The sequence below is a fragment of the Paroedura picta genome, chromosome 8 (assembly GCF_049243985.1).
Source record: "Paroedura picta isolate Pp20150507F chromosome 8, Ppicta_v3.0, whole genome shotgun sequence".
NCBI lineage: Eukaryota > Metazoa > Chordata > Lepidosauria > Squamata > Gekkonidae > Paroedura > Paroedura picta.
This window is the reverse complement of record NC_135376.1, coordinates 23384223-23412091: the sequence shown is the minus strand read 5'-3', so window position 1 is coordinate 23412091 and position 27869 is coordinate 23384223. Positions and strand designations below refer to the sequence as shown.

The following is a 27869-nucleotide window of genomic DNA, read 5'->3' as shown; positions in this document are numbered from 1 at the left end:
ATATGCCTGGTGGAAGAGCTTCATCTTACAGGCCCTGCAGAACTGCACCAACTCTGTCAGGGCCCCTAGCTCTTCTGCAAGCTCATTCCAACAGGTCGGGGCCAGGAACGAGAAGGCCCTGGCCCTGGTTCGAGGCCAGGTGCACTTCCCTTGGGCCAGGGACCATCAACAGATCTGCACCTGCAGAGGGCATAAAACAACAGGCATGGGTCACAGACAGCAGAGGGCCTTGAAGGTCAATACCAGAACCTTAAACTTGATCCGGGGTGCAACCAGTGTAGGTGCCTCAGCACTGGCTGGAGATAATTTAAATAAGATAATGACCCCCCCGCCCACACACACACCTAGTTCCAGCCTGTTGGTCAACGGTGTCATTGCCCCCAAATAAGCTCTCATGGCTATGCCAACTTTATCAGAATCTACTTCAAAATCTTAATGACGAGTCACCACTTGAAAGGTTAATTTCTAGTTCTGAGCGCCACCTTGTGGGTAATTTTATAACGCTTTGTGACCACATTTTTGCAGCTGTGACCTCATAACATGTAACTTGCTTAAGTCATCTGGAAATACGGCCCTACAGGAAGCTTAATGCTGCGCACCTAGGTGTGGCCTTTGGAAACCTGGATTCTATGGATGGCTCAGAAGTGTGAGCTGGTGGGTGATATAACATGAGATGTAGCAAGGGATTACCTAGATTTTGTTTCTCCTAACCCCCCTCCGCCCCTTGCATATGTACCTGTGTACACCCATGGGTAATCAGTACAGTAAAAACGCAATATGCTTGGTCTTGTATTGCTCATTCCAGGAAGTTATAAAAATGACTAATTTGCAAGATTTATCCTGATTCCTTTCAATATACACAATTTTTAGCTATTTGCCACTTCCCAGATTCTTAGGCATGACCATGTATTTTAAGTGTGTGTGTGTCCTTTCCTACTGGCAGATTATGCTTACTTTAGCAGTACTAACTTCAGCACTGCCTTTTTAGTTAAGCATCTAAAATCCCCCTTAACATTAACTATCGTATTCTTTTCTGACCTCTTGTCATTTGGTTGTATTCAAGAGGGTTTCCAAGTGTCAGAATTGCCAACAAGCCAAGGGGGGAATGCCTTTCACAAGGTTTAGTGGGATGTTATTTACTGGGTGATATTATTGATTCCATGCTTCATACTGCTCTTTTCTACACATTAGACCAGGGGTAGTCAAACTGCGGCCCTCCAGATGTCCATGGACTACAATTCCCAGGAGCCCCCTGCCAGCGAATGCGAATGCTGGCAGGGGGCTCCTGGGAATTGTAGTCCATGGACATCTGGAGGGCCACAGTTTGACTACCCCTGCATTAGACCCTTATTAAAGGGACAGGATATTTCCCTTCCCGTTTGTCGACAAACCTAAACGGATCATTTCCCCACTATACTATACTCCAGGGGTTGTCAAATTGTGGTTCTCACTTACTGACAGGGACTCATGGGAATTGTAGTCCACGGGTATCTGCAGAGCCACAGTCTGGCCACCCCTGGTGTGTTTGTTCTAGTAAGTTTGTTTAAGCGTTTTAAGGTTGTTTTCCCCCTAGAGAGAGCCAAAACAACTCACTGTGACTTTATCACAATATATTGATGCCAAAGAACGAAAACAAATAAAGAAGTCTAGAAATATTTCATGACAGTACTGATCCAGAATGTACAGCTAAAAGAAATTCGTTTTACTGCTTGAAATGTTTTGTGTAAATTCTCCAGAAATACAATGTAAACTGCTCCAAGCACCCATTCCTTGAATTCTGTCTTTCCTATTAGTTTCTTTCAAAGGTTATTAAACATTTAGTAATAGATCTCTTTTAATTGGTAGTTCATATATGACAGGTCTTTGCCTTAGAGGAAGCTCAACAGCCGTGCTTCTAAAACCAGGTTTGGGAACGATCATATTAAAATAGGGGGGAAACAATTCTGTGTTACCCTTAGTGCCTTCCATGCTAGGGTTGCCAACAGCCTGGAGAAAATGTCCTGTACCTTTAATGGAAGCTTATTAAGATATTATTTACCCTGTGATGTTACCCAGTTCTCTTGCTTCGTTGGCTCAAGCAATGGCTAAAAATATGATTGGTCACACGAAACACAGTTAGTCCTGACCTCATATCCTCTCACAAATAAGAATGGAAAACCCTCAAGCTCTGGGTTTGCACAAATTGGGAAACAGGTATGCACAGAAATGGCTTGGGTTTAAGATTGCACAGCGCATTATGCTACAACAGAATAAGATGTGACCCACATACTCTAAAGTCACTTCTCTCGTTAAGTCACTCCAAGCCAACAGGTTGGGAGTGGGGGCCTATAAGTAGAAGAATAAATAAAATAAATAAATAAAAATACAAGACTATTAACGAGGCAAATGCCCTTGAAAGCAAACGGTGGTAGAAAATGCTGTCAAATCACAGCAGAGTCATGGTGACCCTGCTGGGTTTTCCAAGCAAGCAGAGTGTTCAGAAATGGGTTGCATTACCCCCGTCCACGTAGCAGCCCTAGATTTCCTTGGCAGTTTCCCATTCTAGTACAAACCAGGGCTGACCCTGCTTAGTCTCCAAGAACTAACAGGATCAGACCGGCTTGGGCCAATTATGGGAGGGCATAAGAATGAATGCTGCCCATCCATCCATTCTTCCATAACGCATTCTTTCGACCTGCTGTTGCAAAGTGCCCTGCTGTTGCAGCCAATTTACAACAACCCCCTTCGGGTTCTCAAGTCAAGAGCCAAACAGTCATAGTTTGCCGCTGCTAGTTGTCTCCCTAACCAACCCTGCTTGGCTTTCTGAGATCTGAGCAGGCCATCTAGGGCCCTTTCCGCACACATTGGTTAATGCACTTTCATTGCACTTTAGAAGTAGATTTTCCTGTTCTGCATAGGAAAATCCAGCCACAAAAGCACATTGAAAGTGCATTATCCTATATATGTGTAATGAGCCCAGGGCTCATGTGTCACTCTTTGTCTTGGCTGCTATGAAAATTTTGGGCAAAATTTATATCCAGAGAACATATATTTGGCTCTTTGTTCTTATAACACTTTATTGTACCTATTTTCTTAGTTATTCGGTGAATTCAAACCAGGATAGTGATTTTTCTGAGGGATTAATTTAATGCATGTATTTTAACTGTATTTTAATTGTATTTTAACTGTATTTTAACTGTATTTTAAGGTAGAGTATAAATATGCCATGCAAACGGAAATTACTCTATTTATTGTTCCTTGTATCGGTGTCTATTTTTATTCGCAATAGCCTTTGTCTCAATGCAGTCAATTTACTGACAGACTGACGATTATTCAGGACACCATAAAAAACCTGTAGGCCATTTCTCATTGGCCGAGTGTTTAGCCTGCAGCTCCATGTCCGATCAAGGACAATTTGGGTCCTGTCGACCAGAAGGAAGAGGAGAAGACAAAGCCATTGGGAGCAAAGTCTTTTTCCCCCTCAGGATCAAGAGCACTTGAGGATGAGAAGTGAGACAGGATGGGCTGCTGTGCTGGCCTCCTCCTCAGAAGGGGGTGGCCCCATTCCAGTCGATGGCAGCCCCTTCCCATTTAGTTTGGATGGCCATTTCCACAGAAGGCGCCCTCTTTTCTGCATCAGCTTCCTCTTCACCGTGCTTTTCTTCCCAGTGGTGGGAATGAGTGTCTGAAGGAAAGGCAAAACACCACGTCAAGCCAGAGACTCCAAACACGACTTCCTGAGCTCTCCTCAACCATCTCCTATGCTTCAGCTTTATGACAGAGATTTTATTTTTTTTTATTTTATTTTATCTTTATATTTATATACCGCCGCTCTCAAAAGTCTCGTGGCGGCTTACAGAGATTCATAAGAACAATAAAATCCCATAAAAAACCATAAAAATGTAATAAAAACACAATATCACGATGGTGGATAATAAATATATAACCCTCTCCCCTCCCCCCGTCCAGCAAAGGTCTCTCTTGTGTTGGAGTGGCTGGAATAAAACCGGGGAGCAGGGGACGACCGGGGTTCAAATCCCCATCTAGGCAGAATGCCCACTGGGTCATCAGGTGCCAACAGCCTGGCAAGAGATGTCCTGCCTTTGAAGCTGAGGCGTAAGGGGATATCATTTCCCAGGTGATGTTGTGAACCTCCCAGCATCAAGAAGCTTCACCCCAGAAGAGCTGAAAAATTCACAATTGATTCATGACTATGAGAGAACCCACTGGCTGGACATCATGAGGCAGAAAAGAAAACATTGGTGCATTTAAAAGCTATAACTAGTTCTCAGAAATGTCGAGAGTGCTTTGCGTGGCGACAGTAAAATTCTGCTTTGAATCACCATCATTCTGGTCACTGTTGTTGGTGGTGGAAAAGAGCCTAAAAATGGGTTGCCAATAACGTCGTCTGGAATTTCCACAAAAATGTTTGTGATGGCAGCTTCAGATGAAGCATGAGCGTGGTGCTGCCCCAAGCCTTCCCAGAGGCTCTTGATACTTTTCAAACTGTCCCTGCAATTCTTTGGCCGGTTCCTTACTCTGAGTGACACGAGCACATCCACTGCTGCTTGAGTGCTCAGTACAAAAAAAACCCAGTTTCTTAATGTATTATTATAGCCTTACAAAGATTGGGGATTCCCCCTCCTCCATCGATAATGCTTTTAAGAATTCCCCTCAGGGACTATCCTTCTCTATAGAAATGTCCTCGTCTCCTAATTGCGAGAATCATCTTTCAAATCCGCCCTCGACCTGGCTTTTTCATACTGTTCATTGTGACTTGAATATTCTCATAAGTGCTATTTAAAACACCTTTTATTCTGGAACATGTCGCTCCCACATGTTGTTAAGACACTTAGAAGGCAGAACACCGTCAGTTTCAAAATCAAATGGGGCCTTTGAGTCAGTCTAGCTTTCCCCCCCACATCACTTACGGAGATGGAGAAATGCACAAAAGCTAAAATGTCGCTTGTGGCCAAGTTCTTGACGTATACAAAACTGAAAACAGGACAAGGGTCTTGATTTAAAAGTCCTGCTCTGATCAACATAAGTGCTTACCTACTGTGAGATGCAGCGTTGTTTTCTGCGAGGGTTGCCCATTATAAAAATACAAATCGAAAAGGTGTTCCATTTTCCAGTCAGACAAGAGCAGCCTGTTCGTGCTGAAAAGGACGCTGTATGTCCCATTGATACTGCACAACCAAACAGGAAGTTTTGGAGTCTTCAGCATGCTTCCAACCTACAGTAGGTGATAATTCAAAAATGTGACTTTAAAAGCTTTGTTTTGTTTTGAAAAAGAGACCCTTCCATAAAAATAAGGGCCTGAGGCTGATTACTGCTGACTACTGGGATTGTCACTTTTGGCACCCCATAAAGATGGAGAAGAACAGCTTTTTTTGCACCCTGTTTTTTTACTACCCAAAGGAGTCTCAGTGGCTTACAACTGCCTTCCCTTCCTCTCCCCAGAACTGAAACCCTGTGAGGTAGGTGAGGCTGAAAGAGCTCTGACAGACCTGTGACCGGCCCAAGGTCACCCAGCTGGCTGAATGTGGGGAATCTGTTGCAACTGCAATCAGGAAGTAATTTGGTGAAGTCAGCCTTGAAGGGTTGTTGTTAAAATTGTTAAGCAACTAAGCTGCACTTATGTGCTCAGTAGTGACACCAAAAGTTTACTACTTATATTGCAGGGAATCTCAGGCCACGTGCTTGGAAATTTTCACTCTTCATAACTGGGAGATCCCTTTGTTCAGATTGGGTTACCACACACTTCCTCTTCTTCAAGAAGAGCAGGGTCCTGGCTTGCAAGGAGGAAGGATCCTCCACCATTAAGCTCTCAGCTCTCTCCATCTGCTGATGTATGGGCATGTAATCCTGCTTCCAGCTCAGCCATAGTGGTTTGCAATATGTTGCTTTCTTAAACTGTCTTTTAAGCTTTTGTGCACTGCTTCAGTAAGGAGACTGAAACAGACAAATATGATAATATATTTATGTATAATCTTTCTAGTAAAGATTATTCCTTTTAAAGCTCAATGCACTGTGAGTCTGGAATGGATCTGTACTTAATCCATAAAAGGTAATCTATATCTGCAAAACTCTGCAAAAGCTCTGCAACTCTAACAATACACAATGATTGTTTTTAAAGCAGGACATCCCAAAGTGTATTGTTGATGGTGAATGGATACAAAAAGGTAAAATGTAGCCTTGATGTCAAGCTATGGGGAGTTACTGAGAGTAGCTCATGCCACGGCAATCTTTTTAAGAATCTCCAGATGCCTAACACTTTTCATTATGAACAGTGTGTGAAAACATACTCCTCATGCTTAAGAATGGCATGCATCAAACAAAAGCACCCAAAGTATTAGAAGCTGAGGCACAATGGTTGGTTGTAACCTTAGAACCCAGTTTGAAGGTTCAGATGTATTTGTGAAGACTCCTGTTTTCTTGTATCAGGTACAGTCTCTGTAAGTCACACATGTTGGTGTTTAACTGCCATTGTAGCGACTTTGTGCACCCACCTACCTATGCAGCCAATAGTGGTAGCTGTAAGGAAGGTCCCAGAGGGCAGTGCCTAGGGAAAAGGGAGCTCAAGGAGGGGCAGGAGGGCTGTGCTGCCATTGACTCTGCCCTCCCAAGTTCTCATTTTCTCCAGTGCAATTGATAGGGTCATCAGCTCTGTGTTGGGAAATACCGGGAGATTCTGGGGGTGGAGCCTTGGGATGGTGGGATTTGGGGAGGGCAGGGACTTCAACGGGGCATAATGCCATAGAGGTCACCTTCCAGAGTGGCCCTTTTATCCAGGCGAACTGATCTCTGTCACCTGGAAATCATTGGTAAGCCCAGGAGTTCTCCAGTCACCAACTGGAGGCTGGCAACTGACCTCTGAAGCCTGAAGTTCAGTTGTAATTCTGGGAGAACTGCCAAACTAAAGGCAAGGGAGAACATGCAGCTGCCATGAGTTTTTTGTTGTCATTTTTAAGTGCCGGAAGGGCCCAATGGGCCGGCTTGTTGAAACTCTTTCCACTCCGTCTGTCCCAGTCCCAAAAGAGCCATGGGTAGCCCTTCATCACATTTAGTAGGGCTCTGTTAGGCAAACCTAGTCCGGCATAGTGGTGTAAGTGAAAAGGTCAATGCTCCCCAGTCCCAAGACAAATCATGGGCACATGTTGCTTAAATGCACTTGAATTCCACAACAAGAGAGGAGCCCAAACAGCACTGAGAAAAAATACTTTTCTCTGTCTGTTTAGGCTTCAGCTGATGTGCATTAGCAAACTCAGCAAATGAAACTGGAACTGGATGTAGCTCTCACGTGTGCTGGGATAGAATCATAGAATCATAGAGTTGGAAGGGGCCATACAGGCCATCTAGGCCAGGGGTAGTCAAACTGTGGCCCTCCAGATGTCCATGGACTACAATTCCCATGATCCCCTGCCAGCATTTGCTGGCAGGGGATCATGGGAATTGTAGTCCATGGACATCTGGAGGGCCGCAGTTTGACTACCCCTGATCTAGGCCAACCCTCTGCTCAACACAGGATCAGCCCTAACCATCCTAAAGCATCCAAGAAAAGTGTGTATCTCCAACCTTTGCTTGAAGACTGCCAGTATGGGGGAGCTCAGCACCTCCTTAGGCAGTCGATTTCACTGCTGAACTACTCTGTGACATTTTTTTCCTGGCACTGTTCTACATGTGGTTTAAACCCACTGCTGCAGGTCCTCTCCTCTGCTGCCAACAGGAACCGCTTCCTGCCCTCCTCCAAGTGACAACCTTCCAAATACTTCTAGAGAGCCACCATGAAGGCATTTTGAAAAGCAATGCAAGGGCCTGCGTGATTAACTCACCTGTGGAAGCTGCTGATTCTCCACTTCATCCTTGCTCCAGTGTAAATAGCCCACGTCGCTGCGGGACGAAACGCCATGCAGCAGCTTTTGCACGCTGCCTTCACAGTCAAGCTTCTGGACCCCATTAAACACATGCGGGTTTCCTCTCCCAGTTAAAATGATATTCAGAATTGCCTAGAAGCAGGGAAGTAAGTGATTTGATGGAGTGACTATCAGGGTTTCCCCTCTTGTAGCACATCCTGCCATTAGAATTAGAGAGTGAACCTTATTATGGACTAAGATATCTGTAAGGTGCCTTGGTGGCTTGCCTAATGAAGGGGAGGGGGAAGTCCCTGGAAGCTTCCCCAGTCAAGGAAGACCCCCCCACAGGTGCTTAAAGAAAAAGATAAGTAGGCTGACACTGATTGGATAAATATTTATCTAAATTTGTATAGAGTGGTTAATTAGATAATGATGTAATTCGGGTGTGTTATTCGGACTGTATCAAAACTGGTACCCAGTGTGTCTCGGTGTAGATCCTGGATTTTATACGTGAAATAACGCCAACCCTTTTCAATGCCGCAGCTATTAAAATGGTATTTTGAAAGACTTCCCTGGGATTGTGGATAATTTGGATCTCTCCCCACAATGAGTTTAAATGAACCTGAACTTTTTAATGGTGGATGCATCAGGGTCAGTGTTGCAGCCGTTTATGTCCAATTTATCTCCCTGCAGATTTAAATGGCAGGTTTTAAAAAAAAATCCAGACATATATGGGTGTGATAGTGAATCGAATTAACTAGCAGAGGGACAAAACACAAGTGGAACAGAACTCCCCTGAAGAAACAGGAAATTAGGGAAACCCCTATGTAAATATTGAAACACATCACAACAGAAGGCTGTGGTTATCACAACTTCCTCCTATTCTCCCATTTTTAGTTGGTCAGAGAGCACAAAGCAAGATCCAGACTCCCTCAAAATGGGTATTTAAAAATTGATGGATTCCTTATATGCGTATTTCTATTTGCATTATAGATTACAGACTAAATCAAAATATACATGTAAGAAAAGCAGCTAAGGAAACCCAAAGGACATGCATAAACTTGCTTGTCTGCAGATGAAAGTTCCAGATTTGCACTCTAGCAGATGAGCTGTTGTGAAGTCAAGGTCTTTTTGAAGCCTATGCAAAGAAAATAGGAATATAGTGTGAACATCAGCGGCAGAAACCAGAAATAATTCCTACATGCAAATTAAAGGAATCTCCTGAGTTTTCACACAATGCAAACACATTGCACTGATTCAGTGAACTTTTACAGAGCCCCCACTGCACAAACATGTGTGCATACACACACACACACAGGGCTCCCCTTCTGGCAAGAGATTCCCCACTCCTTGTGTCAGAGGAATATTACGTCTGTGTGCGCGCACACTTGTACTACTTCTCCTTTTGAAAGCACAGTTTCATTCATGAAAACCAACTGCTTCTCTAAAGTAATAACTAGCATTAAAGAGCAATTGTGCACATTTTGCCAATAACCATTTCTTGCTGAGGGTCAATGCGAGCAGTCAATTGGGACCATTACAACTTTAAGTAGTAATGAAAAGCAAGAAGGATTTTCCAGTGATTTATTGACAAAGCTGGGAGCATTATTTTCTGATTGTGCAGGTGTTGTGCATGGGCATTTACAGATATACTGCACAAGACTGGAGGATTTAAAAGGAAACACACTCAATGTCATTGGTTGAAACATCTTGAAGAAAAACACCCGGAAATATCCTAAACACTAAAAAAAATATTGTATCGCTGCATGAAAGAAGAGTCTATAGCTGGCAAGCATGTCTCTGTCCTTACAGTCCCTTCCTTAACAAACTTAATAGTTACTGTCTTTTGTTAAACTGACTCCTCTTAACCCAAGAGTCCTGTAGCATCTTAAAGACTAACACTTCTATTGTGGTGCAGGCTGCCATAGGCTTGCGTCTGCTTTGAAGCAGCAAAGTGTCAGTGAAGTATCAGCTGCAGGGAGCTGCAAGGGACATAGTGGGCTCAAAAACACAATTCATGTAATCTTTTTGATTGGGTCCATCCCAGAGACACACAACAAAGCATGTGCAGGCTTTCCTGGTTACTAGAACTCTTTTCCAGGTGGCATGCTACAAAGCGAAGGATTTGAAAAGAGCTTTTAGAAGGCAGGATGGCTCAGGACAGATCCTGCTTCATTTGTTAGTGCTGGGTGTGTAGTGAAAAGGACCTGCAGAGCGGAAACTGCAATTCAAACAGCAGGGAAATTTAATGCTATTGGGCGGCACGCAGGATCCATCCCGCCACTGGATTGTTTGAATGGTCCAATTAGTTTAAATCTGGGTCCTCTCTAGGAGCTGTTCACGGGCTTTGGTGGGAACCTGGGACTCTGTGTAAGTTCAGGGGGGTGGGCTATGTTTCTTAGTTCAGTTGGTGTGATCTATTCAAGAGCTGGTGTTTTGCTCCACAAACAACGCCACACCTCATAGAACTATTCAATACTTAGAACAAAATTTGAATCCAGTGGTAACTTAAAATGTCTCCAGGGTACAAGCTTTTGTGAGTCCAAGCTCACTTTTTCAGGCATGTTCAAATCATCCCGTCATTTTTCTTTGTACTTTGTATTTGGTACATATGAAGAAGAAGAGCTGGTTCTTCTATGCTGCTTTTCTCTACTCTTCTCAAAGTGGTTTAAAATTGTCTTCCCTTTCCTCTCCCCACAACAGATACCCTGTGAGGTGGGTGAGGCTGAGGGAACCCTGATATTGCTGCTTGGTCAGAACAGCTTTATCATTGCTGCGGTGAGCTCGAAGGTCACCAAGCTGGCTGCATGTGGAGGAGTTGGGAATCAAAACCAGCTTGCCGGATTAGAAGTCCATACTCCTAACCACTACACACTCCCAACCACTATGTGTATGTGTAAAGTCCTGGTCAGGTCACAGCTAACTTAAGGTGAGGGAAGGAGAAGCTGAAGTGGTTTGCCACTTCCTTCTTTGGTGGGGTCCCTTCCAAGTACTGACCCTGCTTAACTTCTGAGGTCTGATGAGATCCAGCTGCACCAGGCTGCCTTCCCTCCTATATAGAGGCTCACTACTTTGTAAATGGAAAGTTTAAAGTCATTTGCTAACTTTTAATGACTTTTATGCTGTTTTGATCCTGTTTTGTTTTGTAAGCTGCCTGAATTAGCTTCTCTGGAGCAGCATCCTATAAATTTTCTAACAACAACAACAACAACAACAAACCATTTTTTCTTCTGTAAGATTTAAATAATTTTAGGTTGACTACACTGCTTTAGTAGTGCTTCATGTACCCCTAATAAAGAGTAAAACCCATTTTTACCTTTCAAATGTCCTTGAGAAAAGTAAACTATATAGAAATAAGATCACTCCATGGCTTCCTTCACTGCTGAGCTAGTGAAAAGACAAGAATTCTGAATTTAACTCAGGGTTTACTGATACAGGTGCTCATAGCATGCCTGTTTCTATTAAGTTTTATGGAAAGCGAGATAACCCTAAATAACGGATTGAGTAACCAAAAGCTAGATTACATCTAATCTAAAATTTTAATTAAAATTATGAAGTAGTCTGCTACAGTAACTGTCACTGCATATATTTTTAATTTAGCTGTTTCCCCTCCTTTCCCACTATTTCTCGCATGCCTGGTACTCATCTGTACATTGGATAAGGCTAGAGGTACATGTTTTGCATGCAAAATATCTCAGGGTCTCTGCCGTATACTAAACATCGCTGAAGATTTCTGCAGATAAAGCTGGAGCAATTTGCACCATCTCCCTATGGTTGTTAGCTTCGTTCAGGGAATTCCTGGATATTTGGAAGTGATACTTAGGGCAGGTAGAATTTGGGGAGAGAAGGTTTTATTCCCCCCAGGAGCAGCATGGGAAAGGGAAGATATTTGGTTTGCCATGGGAAAGGTATGGGAGTCCATCTCCACAGTCCATGGAAATCTCCAATGGATCCAAGACCTAGTCAGGCTCCCTTAGGCTTCAGTGAACATACAAGAAAACTTCAAAGTTATGTCCATAGTTATTGTTAACAGATGTTGGCCTATTAATGTACATTAATTTAACAAGTTATGTATTAATGGACACAGTACTATTCTATCATAATGAAATGACCCTTGCATTTCATTAGTTGTCAGTAGGGTTGCCAGACTGGGAAATTCCAGGAGATTTGTGAGCGGACCCTGGGGAAGGACCTAAGTGACACATCATGTCATTCACATGTGGTGAATAATGCACTTTCTGCAGGCTTTCAGTACACTTTGCAACTGACGTTTGCTGCAAAACCTGGGAAAATCCACCTGCAAGCGATCATTAAAGTACATTGAAAGAGATTGGAAGTGCATTATTCAGTGTGTGTGGAAGTAACCTAGAGTCCACCTTCAAAGCAGCCACTTTCTCTAGAGCAGGGGTAGTCAAAGTGCGGCCCTCCAGATGTCCATGGACTACAATTCCCAGAAGCCCCTGCCAGCATTCGCTGGCAGGGGCTTCTGGGAATTGTAGTCCATGGACATCTGGAGGGCCGCACTTTGACTACCCCTGCTCTAGAGGAATTGATGTCTGCAGACTGGAGATCAGTGGCAAATCCAAGAGATCTCCAATCCCCACCTAGAGGTTGGCAATAGTAGACAGTGAGGATAAAATGGAGGGGGGGAAATGGTATATGTCACTTTGATCTGCTTGAGGAAAGGGCAGGGGGAAAACATACTAACTAAATAAACATACACCATTATGCTTTTCCCTACCTACCGCTTGTCTCCCAATAAAAGCCTCTCTACTCCCTGAATCCCCTTCATCATCAAAGTCAAGCTTGAAAATTCATATGAATTATTTTCCTTCAGGTCCAGTTAAAGGCAGCAGAAAAGATGGCAAGAAAGAGCCCTTGGACAGGACCCGCATATCCTTTACTTACACAGCAGATGTGATCACAGAGAAATTTTGCAGCTGCTTCTTTCTCAAAAAAGTCAAACAGCCGGACCTGCAAATTAATATTAGGAATTCTGCTATCAAGGAGAACAAACCATCCGTAACATCAGTCATTTGATGTGCTAATTTACTCCTGTAGCCTGATCACATGAAAGCACACTTGAGTTCCCATGTGCATTCCGCTTTAATCAGAACTTTGTGAATATGAGCTTTGTGAAGATTTGCCTGACCTGTGATCTAACTTCCCTTTTCAGTCCAGGCTGCCCAGACCCTCCTTTATCTGCTTTGTAGTACACCAAATAGAACATTTCAGCCAGGCAGTGTTGCATATATGAATGAGGTTTCTATCTCACGATCCCATCTCCAGATAGGCCTATTATGCACGGCCTCTGAAATGGCGGCATGGAGAATGCGGAGGAGGAAGAAGCGAAGCAAACGCTTACACACGGGACGGGACGGAACGGAACGCAACGGCGGGAAAACCCAGAGTATCTGATTATGCACGCGGCTACTCTGTAGCCGCTTCTGGTTGCGCCCTGGTCCCGGGAAGCTCCACTTTCTTCCACATCTCGCTAACGCGGATTTTTTGGCGGCATACATTGACTGTGCGCCCGGTTACCGCCTTCAGCATGCATAACTGGTGATTTTAGCCACCGCCATTCCACTCTGAATGTGGACCTTCCACTCCATGCATAATGGGCCATAGAGAGGAGAGATAGATTGTGAGCTCAGGGAGATTTCATATGTGACTAAATATACCACAGCCAATTCAAATGTCACACTAGTCCAGACTTACAATATATATAAATTAATTCCCACCCATTCGGAAAGCCCTTTCAGAGCCATCAAGAAACCCCAGGGTTTCATGAAACCCTGGTTGAGAAAGCCTGCATTAGTCCATGGCATCTAGGAAAACAGTGAGCCCAAGACCTTGTCTAGCTTAATTTCGTAACAATGCAATCTTCAGCAAAGTTTTACCCTTCTAAACTCATTGGCTTCAATGGATTCAGAAGGGTAGAGTTCTCCTTAGAATCACATTGCAGGCTAGATACGTTAGATAACTAAATGACAATAATGATAAGAGCAGGTTTTTGTACCATGCTTTTTACTACCCCAAGGAGTCTCAAAGCAGCTTACAATCGCTTATCCCTTTTCTTCCCACAACAAACACCCTGTCAGATAGGTGGGGCTAAGAGAGCTCTGAGAGAACTAAGACTGGCCCAAGGTCACCCAGCCAGCTGCACGTGGAGGAGGGGTGTGGAATCAAACCAGGATCTCCAGAATAGAGGCCACTGCTCTTAACTACTACTTCAACCTGGCTCTCAGCTTTACTGAAGTTAATTACTTAGCTTCATTTTGGAGTTCTTTAAATATTTTAGGACATCTAACACAAAAGATATTGTAGCATCTGGGTACATAAAGTATAAAGCTTTAGTGAGATTTTTGACTTTGTGCCTTTTAAAGTCAAGCCAGACTTTCTCCATTTTTTTAAAAAGTTCTTTCTTACTCTTTCAGTGAAGTCATCCACTTTGTAGTCTATACTTGGAGTCCAATAAGTGTTATGGCTGACAAGGCAGATGGTGGCTTTCTGACCTTCTCCTGCTGTCCACAGAATATCTGTCAAAGCTTCCACAAGAGCCTTTTCCTGTTCCTTTCGGCTTAATTCGCATAAACTGTAAAGTAGGATACAAAAGAGTCTGTGATGGAATCCACACTAGCAGAAAAGAATAATGCAATGTATCAGCTTTCAACATCTGAAAACACATTATGGTTTTTAATTCACTACTTAGATCAGCTTTTCCCAACTTTTTCACCACTGAGAAACCCCTGAAACATTCTTCAGGCTTTGAGAATCTCCAGATGTGGCACAATCATGCAGAATATGGTTGGGAAGCATCGCTATGTACATGACCTCCCAGGGCCCCTCACCATCCTGCCCCCTTCAGGTCCATAACTGGCCATTTGGTGTGGTGTGGTTGTTGACATCATATATAAACGTTTAACAAATTTTAAAAATATATATTAAAATTAATTAAATCTCAGCTGTTCAGGAATCCCTTCCAGGGCCATCATGAAACCCTGGGTGGAAATGCCTGACCTAGACTACGCTGCATGTGAAGCTGGTGCTGTGTACAGAACCTTTATTCTAGAGCACAATTTGCAGTACACAGAGCACAATTTGCAGTCTCCTGTGCATTTCTATACCTTTGAAGATGGATGTTTCCTTCTTTATTCTGTACAAACAGTAAGTATTTAATGATGTTCACCTGGACAGCCATCTGAATAGCTATTGCTCCACCCTGAAAGAAAGCATCAGCAAAATGATCTTGGTGGATCAAACCCAACATTTGCTTACATATATACATATATAAATCAAATCAAACCCATCTGTTCCAGCTTTAGACTGCCTCTTCTTTATAGGGGCTAGATGGTTGCAGAACTGGGGGGGGGGGGCATACAAGTTCTTAGAGAGCTTGTTTGGGGTGGACTTTCAAGCCACACTTGGGTGGACTTGGGAGGCCAAACATCTGTCATTTCTATGCCTCAACCTAAAAATACCCTGCCTTTCTGCCCACAAAGGGGTGGTGGGTGGTAGCATAACTAAAATATATTTCAAAAATCATTCAAACAGCAAATCCTCCACCTTTCTTAAAACAAAACCAAAGTTAAGATACAGACACAAAACTTACAAATTAAAGCAACAATTAAAAATAGGGCAGGTAGGTAGGAACACTGAGGGAATGTCAGTTGTCTGTGCTGGAGTTTAGCGGTCACACGTCAACCGGATTCTAAAATCCAGTGCTATGGAAGGCTCTTTCCTGATAGGGATGCCAACCTCCAGAGGGGAGCTGAGGATTCCCCAGAATTACATCTCTCCAGAGGTCAGTTTAGAACCAGGGATGTTGAGATGTTAAAAAATTATTATCATCAAAATATATTAAAGACACATTCTTGCACAGTGCTAATGGTCCATTAAACATGCACTAAAATCTCAGTGGAAAATATGCACGGAGTAACAAAATTGGGAAGGCCCATTGCCACTCAACTGTCTTTGCAGCCATAGTAACAGCCAGGCATCTACATGTCTGCCCCCTGTGGGAAACATCCTGCCATTCCATGATTCCCTTGAGATTTATCTGAACTAGAGACAGTATTTATAAGTGCATGATGGCTCACCTTATCTGTCTTCAATGCATAGGCCAGGTCAGCACATGGCTCATGAAATCTAAAATATGCCTTTTTCCATTCATGGTTGAAGTCTTGGAATGTGCTTCCAAATAACATCTTTCGTAGGCCCTTAATTTGGGAAGAATAACATTTATATTCCTTAAAAGAGAAACAATATTCTTGGCTTCATGGGAATTATTCTAACATTTCAAACAGAATTTGGATTGCAGAGAATATCTTTCCTGTCACTTTCACAAAGACCGTTGTGTTTCTACTCTTTCCACTGTGAAAATGTTTATATTGACTGGGAGGTTCGATATCAACTTACCAACTTTCCATACATTTCTTGCTGTAGAACTCCCTCCCCCATGCCCCCAGAGGGCTTTTAAAAATATAGTTAAGTAGAAATAGACAAACAACTCTACAAAAGTGGCTTTTTCCAAAATTGGTTGACTATTGGATCAGACTACAAGCTTGCACAATATCACCAATTTTTCATTTAAACTGTAGACTGAGTCTTTATGTACTCTGTTTATCCTATTTTATCATTCTGTCCATCTGCTCAAACCTCTTAGGTCAGCCTAGAGCATCAGGTCCCCAGGCCCTGGTCATTCTCATCACTCTCCTCTGCACCCCCTCATTTTTTTGAAGTGAGGCCTTTTCAGAACTGCACACATCTAAAACAGGCATAAGAAAATTAAAATAGCACATCATACTAAATAATGGCCCTTGATCTAATGTAGCATGTTTTCTGCAGATCAGCAATGTCCTTGAAAAGCACTCCAAATAAACAATCCCCTTCCTTTTTAATTATTTCTAGCAACAGCAGCGCGCAGTGTTGATTCCTACTGAGCTCCTGGATAAGATTTCTGTTTGTCTTTAATGGTGGTGAGATTAAATTTCAGCTCATGCTTAATTGACAAGGTCTGCTCACCACGGCCATTTCCAGTGAGATCGGTTGCCCTCCTAGGTTCGATGAGACCAGGAGAGCTTTGGGAATCGTATAAAGGCTGTTGGATGGAAACCGGTCCTGTTTTAGGGGACTGGTGGTTTCTCCAGCAGCGTCCTCTTTGTCATCGTCAGATCTGAGGTCCTGGTATTTCTGTAGCAATAAAAGAGAAGCAGAAACTGAGCTATAACAGGCATTGGTTCAAAGGCAGCAGTCCCAATAAACCTATTCCTAACTGTGTTAGCATTGCATTACTCCTTTTCTGACCTTGTTTGACTGCTAATATTATCCTAAACAAAGGAGCCACAGCAAAACATCGTTGGGTAACATGTTGTCTCCTTTCTCTGCAAGAAGTCAAAAAGGTTATTTCAAAACTGTATACCTAACTCCCTTTTCAAAAAGGTTAAGATTTTAAAAGCCAGATCTTCACAGTGTTTACAAAATAATCTGTCTAACAACTGTTGTCTTGAGCATACTTACTTTAAAGTAGATTACACTGGAACTTTCTTCTAAGTATTTGGGGTTTGGTATTTCTGGATTGAGAGGTTATTTCAAAGCCCTATACATTGTTCCTATAAACATCCCATTGTTATAAATGACACCACCCTGCTGGCAAGCCCCAAACAACTCCTGTTTTCAGCAATCCTGGGCAGCTTGTTTTTCTGTGATGAGAAGGCAGATATGTTTGTCTTACTTACTAGTTGGCTCTTCTTTACTTCCTCCTGAAGTGTTTCTATGTAGCTTAGCTTGGAGCGCTGCTGCACTTTTGATCTGAGATCCATAGTTTGCCAACAGAATGAGAAACATTACGGAGAAAGTCACCTTGTGACAGGTGGAAAAGAGACCAGATGGGACGTGCTGCCCAGGATTACCGGGGAACAGGAATTCTCCTTGTTAAGAAACAAAGTGACCTTTGTCATAGCTGCTGCATTCAAAACTGCAGATACCATCTCCAAAGATCTGTACGCCTCCTCCATAGATCAAAAATTGTACATTAAATTTTTAAAAAACTTTTTCCCTATTCAAGAGTGATCAGGAGAATTAATATTAGCTTTAATCTCTATCATGAGAAACTTGGGAAAATGGTTTAGGAATGAGTGGTGAAAATATAAACGCCACTAGAATAGGGATAAGCAAAGCTGGGATGTTAGAAGGTATTAAATATTAGTAAATCATAAATTTAAAAAAGGGGTGATTTTTGCTTTAGTTCAAAAGTTAAATTTACATTTAATTCAGCAGATATATTACTTTGCATTTTAAAGCATGTACTATTTTATTTCAAAAGAATGATTTTATACAGGACAGATGTGGATGAGCAAGGACACTGATATCAATTGGCAAGAAGACCCAACTCTCTATTGGATTGTTAATACTTTATTATGTTGTATAAAATTTGAGTGTACGTAAGTGTCTATATTTTGTATGTTTTAACCAACATGCATGGATGTTTCAGTATATAAGAGCAGTTTTCACTATACAGTGATGGCATTATTTTATCACATTTCTGAAGCACAATCCTAGCAGTTGTTTATATACATGTATTTGTTGCATATATACAGATGCTAGTTAGCTCTCTAGATTTTAAATGATTATCATTTCAGAATGCAGCAACCATGACCTTAGCGAGGAAACAGCAAGAAACTATCCCTTTTCTCAAGGAGAGCAAAAGCTAAAATAAATTGGTGATTTCTTTTCCTGAACCTAGGCAGGGTATAAATGTCTGTATGTTTCTTTAAAGACTAGGACATTCTTATTCTAACAATAGTTTTCATGCAGTTAGACTCAGGTTGGTCTGAAGCAGCAGAACAAAGACGGAGTACAGTGTCACCTTTAAGACCAACAAAGTTTTATTCCAGGTGTGAGCTTTCATGTGCCCTTCTTCATGGTCCACTTTATCGGATGCATAAAACCAGCAGTTTATTAATCAGATTAAATGGGCCCTATGACACAACTATTTATTCTAGAACTAAACAAGGGAAGAAAAGAAAGCCTTAAAGCTACCAAACCATTTCAGTTTATTTTTGCTTCAACAGACTAACATAGATCAACAAAATTTCCATGACTTGAATGTCTGTCTATCTTTGGGAGAGTGGCTGGAGGTCAGCAATGGAGGTGAGTTTGGAGTTCATTTTCTCTGTGTGGCTTTCGGGGACTGCGTAGTGGAAAGTGTCATCGTCACAGCCAATTTATGGTGACCCCCTAGGGTTTTCAAGGCAGGAGGCAAACAGAGAAGGTTTGCCATTGCCTGCCTCTGCATAGCAATCCTACACTTTCTTGGTGGTCTCCCATCCAAGCACTAATCAGGGCAATCCTGCCTAGCTTTCAAGATCGGAGGAGGTGGGGCTAGCTTGACCATCCAGTTCAGAGGATTAACAAATCATAAATCTGGTTGGTCATTTATTTAATATATTTTCGGACTTTTAGCCCGACCTTTCCTGAGGGTTCGGGGCAGGATACAAAAAATTAGAGACACATTCCAATATTTAGCATTGAATTAATTATAAATCCCAATAAATAATTAACTAAACTATTCTGACTCCTGCTTAGGGAGGGGAGGGGGCAGCATATATGTCAACTCCTATAGATGGAGTCCAGATGGAGATCAAGCAGGGAGGCCAGCTGAAATCAAATCTTTCCCAGGCCTCAACCATAGGTCCTGTAGAACTGTCCGAGGTCCTGAACTCACCAGGCAGAATGTCCCACCAGGCTGGGGACAGGGATGAAAAGGCCCTGGCTGAGGCCAGTTTGGTTTATTTGGGGCTAGAGCTCCTGAGCAAGTTGTGATCTCTAGATCTAAGTGCTCTTTGGGGGACATAATGGGAGAGGCGGTCCTGCAGATACGATGATCCCAGACCATTCAGGGCTTTAAAGGTTAAAGCCAAGACCTTGAACTTGATTCGGTCTTCAATGTGGAGATACTGCAGCTGGGAGAGCACTGGTGGAACATGTGCTCTACATTGGGACCTGTGCTGCTGTGTCCTGGATGAAGTTTCCAAAACAACTTCAGGGGCAGCTCTCAGTGAGTTACAGTAGTCTAGCCTGGAGGTGATTGTTGCATGGATCACAGTGACTGTTGATGCCAACAGGTGAGTTGCGAATCATCACATCTGGCAAAGATGGTAGAATGCATGGCATGAAATACTGGTGACTTGGGCCTCCATAGACAAGGAGGCATCCAGAATCACCCCCCAAACTCCTGACAGTCACTGGAGTTGTTAGTTGGACTTTGTTAAGAGCTGGAAGTTGTACTGCCTTACCTGGGGCATGCCAACCCAACCAGAAGACCTCTATTTTAGCTGGATTTGATTTCAGCTGACTCTGCTTGAGCCAGTCCACCATGGCCTCTGGACACTTGGCTCCCTGAAATAGTCAACCATTTCCTCAAAAACATCAGTTTGCCAACTCTGGGTTGGGAAATTCCTGAAGATTTGGAGGTTGAGCTTGGAGCAGGGAGGGATGTCAGTGGGGGATAATATCACAGAGACTACTGAAGCTGCCATTTTCTCCAGGGGAGCTGATCTCTGCCATGTGGCGATCATTTGTAATTCTGGGAGAGTTCCAGGTCCCACCTGGAGGTTCAGCCAGTAGTTACAGACCAGGTATAATCTTCTGATGGGCCCAGTGGGATGGCTCAACCAACAACAACTTGTGTGTGTGACCAAGCTTTCTCCACACAGGCTTTCCTGCTCAGAGCTTTGCAAAGCAGAGGTTGGCAGGGGTGAATGGGTGAGGGAGGGAGGCAAGCCAAGAACGCAGCTGTAGCCCAGCAGAGAAGAAGGCAGTGGCCAGGGAAGCAGCTCCACATGGCAGGCCAACTGTAAGAGCAGGTTGAGCCACCCAGCCAGCAGGAAGTATGTGTGTGCGGGAGGATGGACTAAATAGCTTCATTAAAATTTTGATTTAATCTTTTCCAGGTTGTCTGGTAAATTTCTTTTTCTCAGCCCTCCCAGCCTAGTCTTAAAGTCATAATGCTAGACTTTCCCCAGTTTTGCAAAAAAGAAAAGAAAGGTTTTTTTTTTAAAAAAAGTTTTAAATTCATATTCTAGATTTATTTATTCTAAATAAATAAATAATAAAATGATGGAGAAGGAAGAAACACAAATATTTAACGGTTGGCTGAAATGGTGACCCTAAAGTAACTAAAGCTAGAAGAATCTTCAACTGCAATTTTAGAAAACAAACCCTATCTGGAACTGACCAATAAGAACAGACCGACAAGAGGCAACCCCCTCCCCAGCAAAATAGTATCTTCACTTTTTCTCATTGGGATGCAGAACACATACTCTGCTACTCCCCTCCCAAATTAAAATAAATTGCAGAGTACAGGTACAGGATTCAATTTAAAGGGATACCAATTTGACTTCTCCAGTAATCAAAAGTAAGGTGTGAGTGCAAAATGGGTTTCTGTCATCATCTGAGAGACTCTTCCTAAATCCGAGTCCAACCCAAGAGGGATCAGGACAGTGGGATGTACAATGCTGGACTAGAAGGACTGATGTTGTGATCCAGATGGGTTCTTGTTTCAATGTTCTTTATTGCCCAGTGCTCCTGTGACTTTTAGCAACAGCATGATATGTAGGTATCAGCTGTTGAGCATGCTCATGTAGGGTTATCAGGGTCACCTGGAGAGAAAACAAAAGTCCCATCCCTTCAATAAAGGTTTAATGTGATGTTATTTACCTCCATGCCATGCCAAGGCAAGCCAAGCCAAGCTGCAAATGTCCAATTCCGCACATTCTTTATTGAAGGGACAAGATATGTCCCCTATGCATACCTCACACAATAAAAACCTTAATCTACTGATTTCTCCTGAGGAAGCTGCTTCTCAAACCTGGGCTTTTTAATGGTCAGTTGGAACCCCTGAGATAAGGATGATGATTAAAAACAGTTCTCTGCCACCGTTCCACCGAAATGGAGTCCCAAAAAGGAAACATTAAACCCCTTCAACAGTAAAACATCATTTCAAATAAGTATATCAAATAAATAAGTAACAACACACAAACACGTAACAAAACTAGGGAGGAGGCTAATCACAGTTATTGGGGATATGTCAAACAAGACAAAAAGTCTTCACCTGCTGGTGGAAGACAACAGAGACAGATGAATCTCCTTGGTGGGGGGCAGAGTTACAAAGTTCTGGCGCTACAGCCAAAGAGGCCCTTCTCCAGGTTACTACTCCCACATGGTTGGTGGGGACACTCAAAGATGATTAGATGGATAGATTCACAGAGGAGATGGCAGCCCTTGAGGAATGCTAGCCCTAAGCTGTATTGGACTTTAAAGCACCTTGAACGGTTAGTCCACACTCACCCCCAAAACTGCTTTTGGGCACCTTGTTTATGGTTTCCACAGCCTCCCAGGGATCTTCATGAAGCTCAAGACAGAGCAGAGGGTCATCTCATATTCTTCAGAACTCAGCCCATGTCTCCATAGGAGCTTTAGGGTTAGGATTGCCAGGTCCCGCCAGCCACCATGGGGTTGGTGGGGGAAGGGTTGCCAGGTCCATATTGGGAAGCAACTGAAAACCTGGGGACCATGTCATAGAACCCATCTTCCAAAGCATCAATTTTCTTGACCTGATCTCTCTGGTCTCTAAATGAGCCGTAATTCTGGGGAAACCTCCTGGTCCCACCTGGAGGCTGGCATCCCTAGCTCCAGAGAAAAGGTTAGGATACACCTTTCTTTGCTGGCTGAGGACTTGGTGGAACTTTGGATGTGGCTGTTGAGATAGCATGATGAGCAGCTATTAAGAAGAAATGAGAGATCCTGAAACACATTTGGCATGGCTTTGCTCATTCCTCAACATTGTTTTTGTATTGCAGAACCTGCAGATGGGCTTGCAACCCCCACCCCCCTTTGGGATAGAATTAAGCACGTACCTTCTTTTCTAAATAGAATAAGCAGTAATATACATTTGTTCTTCGGGTGGCAAGAAGAACAAGGCAAGAAAAAGAACCATCATTGCAGAATATACTCATATTGGGGGGGCACAGACTGTAAAATTAATTCCAAATTGCTCCAGAAATTATGTATGTATGTATGTAAGTACATACATATGTACATATTTTATTTGATTTCATTTATTTGTATACCTCCCTCCTGTGCAGACGCAGGGTAGTGGACAACAATCTTCATATTATTCTTAATATATATATTTTATATTTTAACATGGTTCCTTTCCTTTCTTGCAAATGGATAAACTAAATTTAAAAAAAATCCCGCCACTGTTTTTATTTCACAGGGGATCTAATTATGAATACGTCTTTGAAAAACATTTAAAACCTCTTTTTAAGAAGGCTGCATATCGATACCCCTCCCCAAAGCCCATCTGCAGGTTTTACTTTCACAAGTAAAAGGAGAGCCAGTTTGGTGTAGTGGTTAGGAGTGCGGACTTCTAATCTGGCATGCCGGGTTCGATTCTGCACTCCCCCACATGCAGCCAGCTGGGTGACCTTGGGCTCGCCACGGCACTGATAAAACTGTTCTGACCGGGCAGTGATATCAGGGCTCTCTCAGCCTCACCCACCCCACAGGGTGTCTGTTGTGGGGAGAGGAATGGGAAGGCGACTGTAAGCCGCTTTGAGCCTCCTTCGGGTAGGGAAAAGCAGCATATAAGAACCAACTCTTCTTCTTCTTCTACAAGGGAAAGCTAGTCACTTTCAACATGCAACTGCAGTTAAGATGGTCCTCAAAGCAGAGAAAAGTTACCTGACGGGTTGTATGACTGACATCCAACCTGAAAATGAAAAGAAAAAAAATAAACTAGGCTGATATAACATAAAGTACTACGGTCAAATCAGTTCCCGTTTGTACCAGAACAGCTTATAAATGGTACCACTTGCCCTGCAACCTATACAGGACAAAATTTGAGTCCACTGTCCACTGGAAGGGCTAGCTAGAGTCAAGATGCTTAGTTAACAGGGTGATTAGGTATAACTGAAATTGGATTAAGGCAGTTGTCAAGATCCGTGAATGCCAGTCAATCAGCATGCAAATACAAGAATTAAGGAACAGATGCAAGAACAAGGTTTGAGTCCAGTGGCAGTTCCTAAAACCAACAATGTTCAACTCTGGGTACAAGTGGGAATTGAGAGACTTCACATGTGCAGATGCACACTCCTTCAGTTATCTTGAAACAAATTTCCTTAGATGTTACATGTAGATGGGGTGGGGGGTTAGTGGCCAGGATGGGCTAATTAGAGCAGAGATACATACATAACCAAGCAATAAATACCGCTAGGATTGGAATAGCGTATTTGGTAAGACATGGAAATAGGAGCAAATTGGTATACAGGTGATAAAAGAATTAACAAAAGATGTGAGAATTGAGTTTGAGGCCAGGAGCACAGCCACAGAAGGATAGCTGATCATATGCGTAAGTCACATTTAAGTTTCATAAGGCTCACTTCCAAATTTGTACCTATACAACTACATCAGGGTGGCACAATACTAAGCACATTTACTCAACAAGTGAATCCTGCTGACTTAAGTGGGACTTACCTCCAGGTAAATGCGCGTAGGTGTGCATAGGGCTGCAGCCTTAACTATTGGAATACGCAAGAATCAAGTCAGGGGGTGGGGGAGCTTACCCATGCCAACTGAAGATCTTTCTCCATTTGTCTAGATCTGATATTTTGCTAGTTATCTCCTCCAGTTCCTTTTGTCGTAAGTTGGGTGCCTCCGGGGGTGTCTCCTTATCCATGTGTGTGCAGTAGAAGATGATGGCGTGTCAACATTCAGTGCTGAGCTATCCTATGCTTTCCAGCACCTAAAAAGGGGGCTCGTCATCTTTAACTGAAGTCCTGATCTTTGACGTGAACGGGTAGCATCTTGCTCCCCTCTCTGTCTCCGGGCTGTGCTTCTTGTAAACTCTATGCTGTCACATGACAATGAAAGTTTCATTAGAGTTGGACTTCGCCTGTGTTTTCCTGTTCATTGTATATACAGCATGAATGTTTAATCTGAGACACAGATTTCTATAAAAAACAGGCTGCGATTACATATCTGTTTCAGGGAAATCGGAATTGCTGAATAATTGATGGTCTGGTTCTTGAGGCAATGTAGCCAAACTGACAGATTGCTTTTGTGCAACAGGCTGGGGGAACAGTGTCCTCGAAGGGTTAATGCTGGATTGGGCTGAAGTTGATAGCAGAGCCTAAGGTTTCTCCTTTAACTGGATGCCAAATGAGTCACTATATTTCCTGAAGATCCCCTTTCCACATAAACTGTAATGTGGTTTCTAAAGGGAAAGATAGTATTATGTTCAGGATGGAAGAAATGTAAGCTGGGTTCACAGCTTTGATGGACTCCCATCGATTGACAGCTAATGTTGCTCATGGAAGAGGGTGTGGAGTGTACCAGTGGTCAAGTGGCCAAAGTTGGACAAGATAAAATTGTGCCTTGACAAGACAGAGGAAATGCCAATCAGGAGGTCTGGGGCAGGGGCAGGGTATCTCCCAATGTTGGAAGAGTTCAGTTGACCCTATCTGACTCTGTGTGTGGGTTGTATTGGATCTTATTAAAGGGGGGGGGAAGGAGATTCTGCAGCAAAAAGTGCCTTGTCCCATCTTCATCATTATTTAACAGAGGATGCAGTGGTAGCCAGAAGCACAGACAGCTTTAAAAGGGGATTAGAAGGATTCCTGGAGGATTGGCCTATCAGTGGGTACTAGTCAGGGTCACTAGAGGGTCATATTCAGAAGTAGTCAACCTCTGAGTCCCAGGGCCAGAAGGCAGTATCAGGAGAATGCCGTGGCCTCTATGCCCTGTTGTTGGCCATCCAGAGAAATTGTTTGGCCACTGTATGAGCCAGGATGCAGGATGATATGATCCAGTAGGGCTCTTCTTATGTTCTTATATTATTTACTTTTCCACCATGAAAAACTCCATTTGCCCATTTCTACACATTAAACCTCTATTAAAGCGACAGGACATTTTTCTTCATGTCTACCAGGATGACACCTTTCCTGCTGCCATTGATATAGATATATAACAATACAGATATGAAAATTAGAGCAGACTCTTATCCTGTCTTTCATCTGAGGAGCTCAGGTGAGTGTGTGTGGATCTCCCTTCTGCATTTTATTTTCACAACAACCTTGACATGTAAGTTAGGCTGGAAAGATGATTGGCCCAGGATCACTCAATGAGCTTTGTAGTCTGAGCCCAGGGCTTCCAGATCACAGTGCAATACTCTAACCACTCTACCATACCATACTTGGTTGTCCATATATGAGATTACTCTTCTGTGTTCAAGGAACTCCCATGAGGTTCAGGTGTTTATAATACTATTTATTACAGACAACACCTCTTTTTAGGCACAAAACTCCTATCTCTATTTTGTTGCCTTTGGAAAATGGTCGATTGGTGAAGATTGGTATGAGAATTGTTATTTTGTAGAATTGCCAGTTTCCATGGATTTCTGCATAGGTTTGCTAGAAGGGCAAATCCCTGAGTAGGTGGAGGATACATCTTTAATATACAGGCATCTAAATGTATACACATGCCCATTAATGTATCACACACATAACCTTCTATTTCATAGGTTTGTGAGGCTAATTTTGATAGCTGATAGCAAACTGAAAGAAGACAGTTATGTGCATAACAATGTGGTGTTTTTTTTAAGTGTATCTTTAACCTAGAGAATAAAGACAGTTTCAAAATATTCCAGACCAGGCTATTCCAGAATAAAATTGATCTCAGGGTTTAAAAAGAAACAGCAAGAGAAAGGTGAACCATCCCCCCTTCGTTCAGGGGGTTCTCTTGATCGAATTTCCCAACTCTCTTTGCCTCTGTATGATCAAAATAAAACAACTTCAAAACAAACCAAGTGCCTTTATTTATTAATTGGCTTGTAATGGCTCTTGAAAGAATAGCTCACAGCATTCTCTGCAGGAAACACATTTTAAAAACGGTTGCTGCAACACACAGTGAAATAAACTGCTAAGTGCTGTGGATAGTAATGAGGTTTCATGAAAACTGGAGTGATGAAAAAAATACAACAGGGAGTAGTGAGGCTTGCAAAAGGGATGGGTTTTAGATGTGCAAAAAGAAAACCCCAGATCTAGAGCCAGCTATGAAAGGTGCCCAAACCAGCTTTCTTGGACATGAATTCATTTTAATGTGGGCATAATGCTTTGTGAGGGCCTAACTAACAATTATATTTTCCTCATTTTCTCTCCAGGGCTTGGTGGCTAGATATGTCCTGCTTGGACCTAAGTTCCCAGGTGTAGAGGAAGGGCTGATTTGAGCCAGGACTGTTCCACGTGAGGAGAGGAGGGCTTATGCTTTCCCCCTTTCCCATTTTCTTCACCTGGAACGTCCACACAATGCATTATTAGCCCTACTGAGGAAATCATGTGTATTTAATTACATATCCAGCCTTTGGGGACTGAAAACAGTTCACTCCTCTCCTCCCCTCCATTTGATCCTTGCAACAACTCCATAAGTCTAGATAGCCTGAGACTGACCCAGTGACTGACCCAGAGTCCCCCTGAAAGCTGCCACAGCAGAGCAGGGCATTTGAACCTGGGTTTCCCAGATCCTAGTCTGATACTTTGGCATAACGCATGCTGAATTAAATAAGGATTCTTCCACAGTAACTGAGTCTATAGTTACTGGCAAAGGCTGCATTTCTAGGCATCCTTATTTGAGAATAAAGCTCATTGAACCAAATGGGCTTCCTTGCAGAACTGGATTGGGTGGCCTCTGTCTCAAAGTCTGGGCGATGCAAATAAGTAAAATATTGGTTTCTTTCGCCTGTGCTTTTTCCTGAACTCCTCTGGTCTGTTGCCTCTTCAGCCAGCAAAGTCTCAGACAACTGCTATTACAGCCACTTGAAATGCTTTGTTTGCTTCCCTCCTTTTCCTGTAATTTGCTTTTTCTTCTTACCATTGCATGTCGTTCAAGACCACCAGCATTCCCTGTCTCCAAGCAGGCAAAAGGTGAGCTGCGATTCCTGGCTCTAGCAAAGGGTGTTCAGCTACTAGACTGCCG

The 27869-nt window shown here is 42.9% G+C and overlaps 1 protein-coding gene across 1 annotated transcript; it reads right to left on the bottom strand.

The window, feature by feature from the left end:
- Positions 1 to 1372: 1372 nt before the first annotated feature.
- On the bottom strand, positions 1373 to 27869 carry MINDY4B (MINDY family member 4B). The gene is made up of 13 exons (XM_077348686.1): positions 27765 to 27869; positions 24464 to 24750; positions 23583 to 23610; positions 16860 to 17027; positions 15935 to 16054; positions 14963 to 15057; positions 14265 to 14430; positions 12744 to 12809; positions 11152 to 11222; positions 8901 to 8973; positions 7815 to 7988; positions 5035 to 5215; positions 1373 to 3664 (listed from the first exon to the last, which is right to left on the bottom strand). The coding sequence occupies exons 2-13, from the start codon at positions 24574 to 24576 to the stop codon at positions 3525 to 3527; spliced, it is 1395 nt and encodes a 464-aa protein (XP_077204801.1). The 5' UTR covers positions 24577 to 24750; positions 27765 to 27869; the 3' UTR covers positions 1373 to 3524.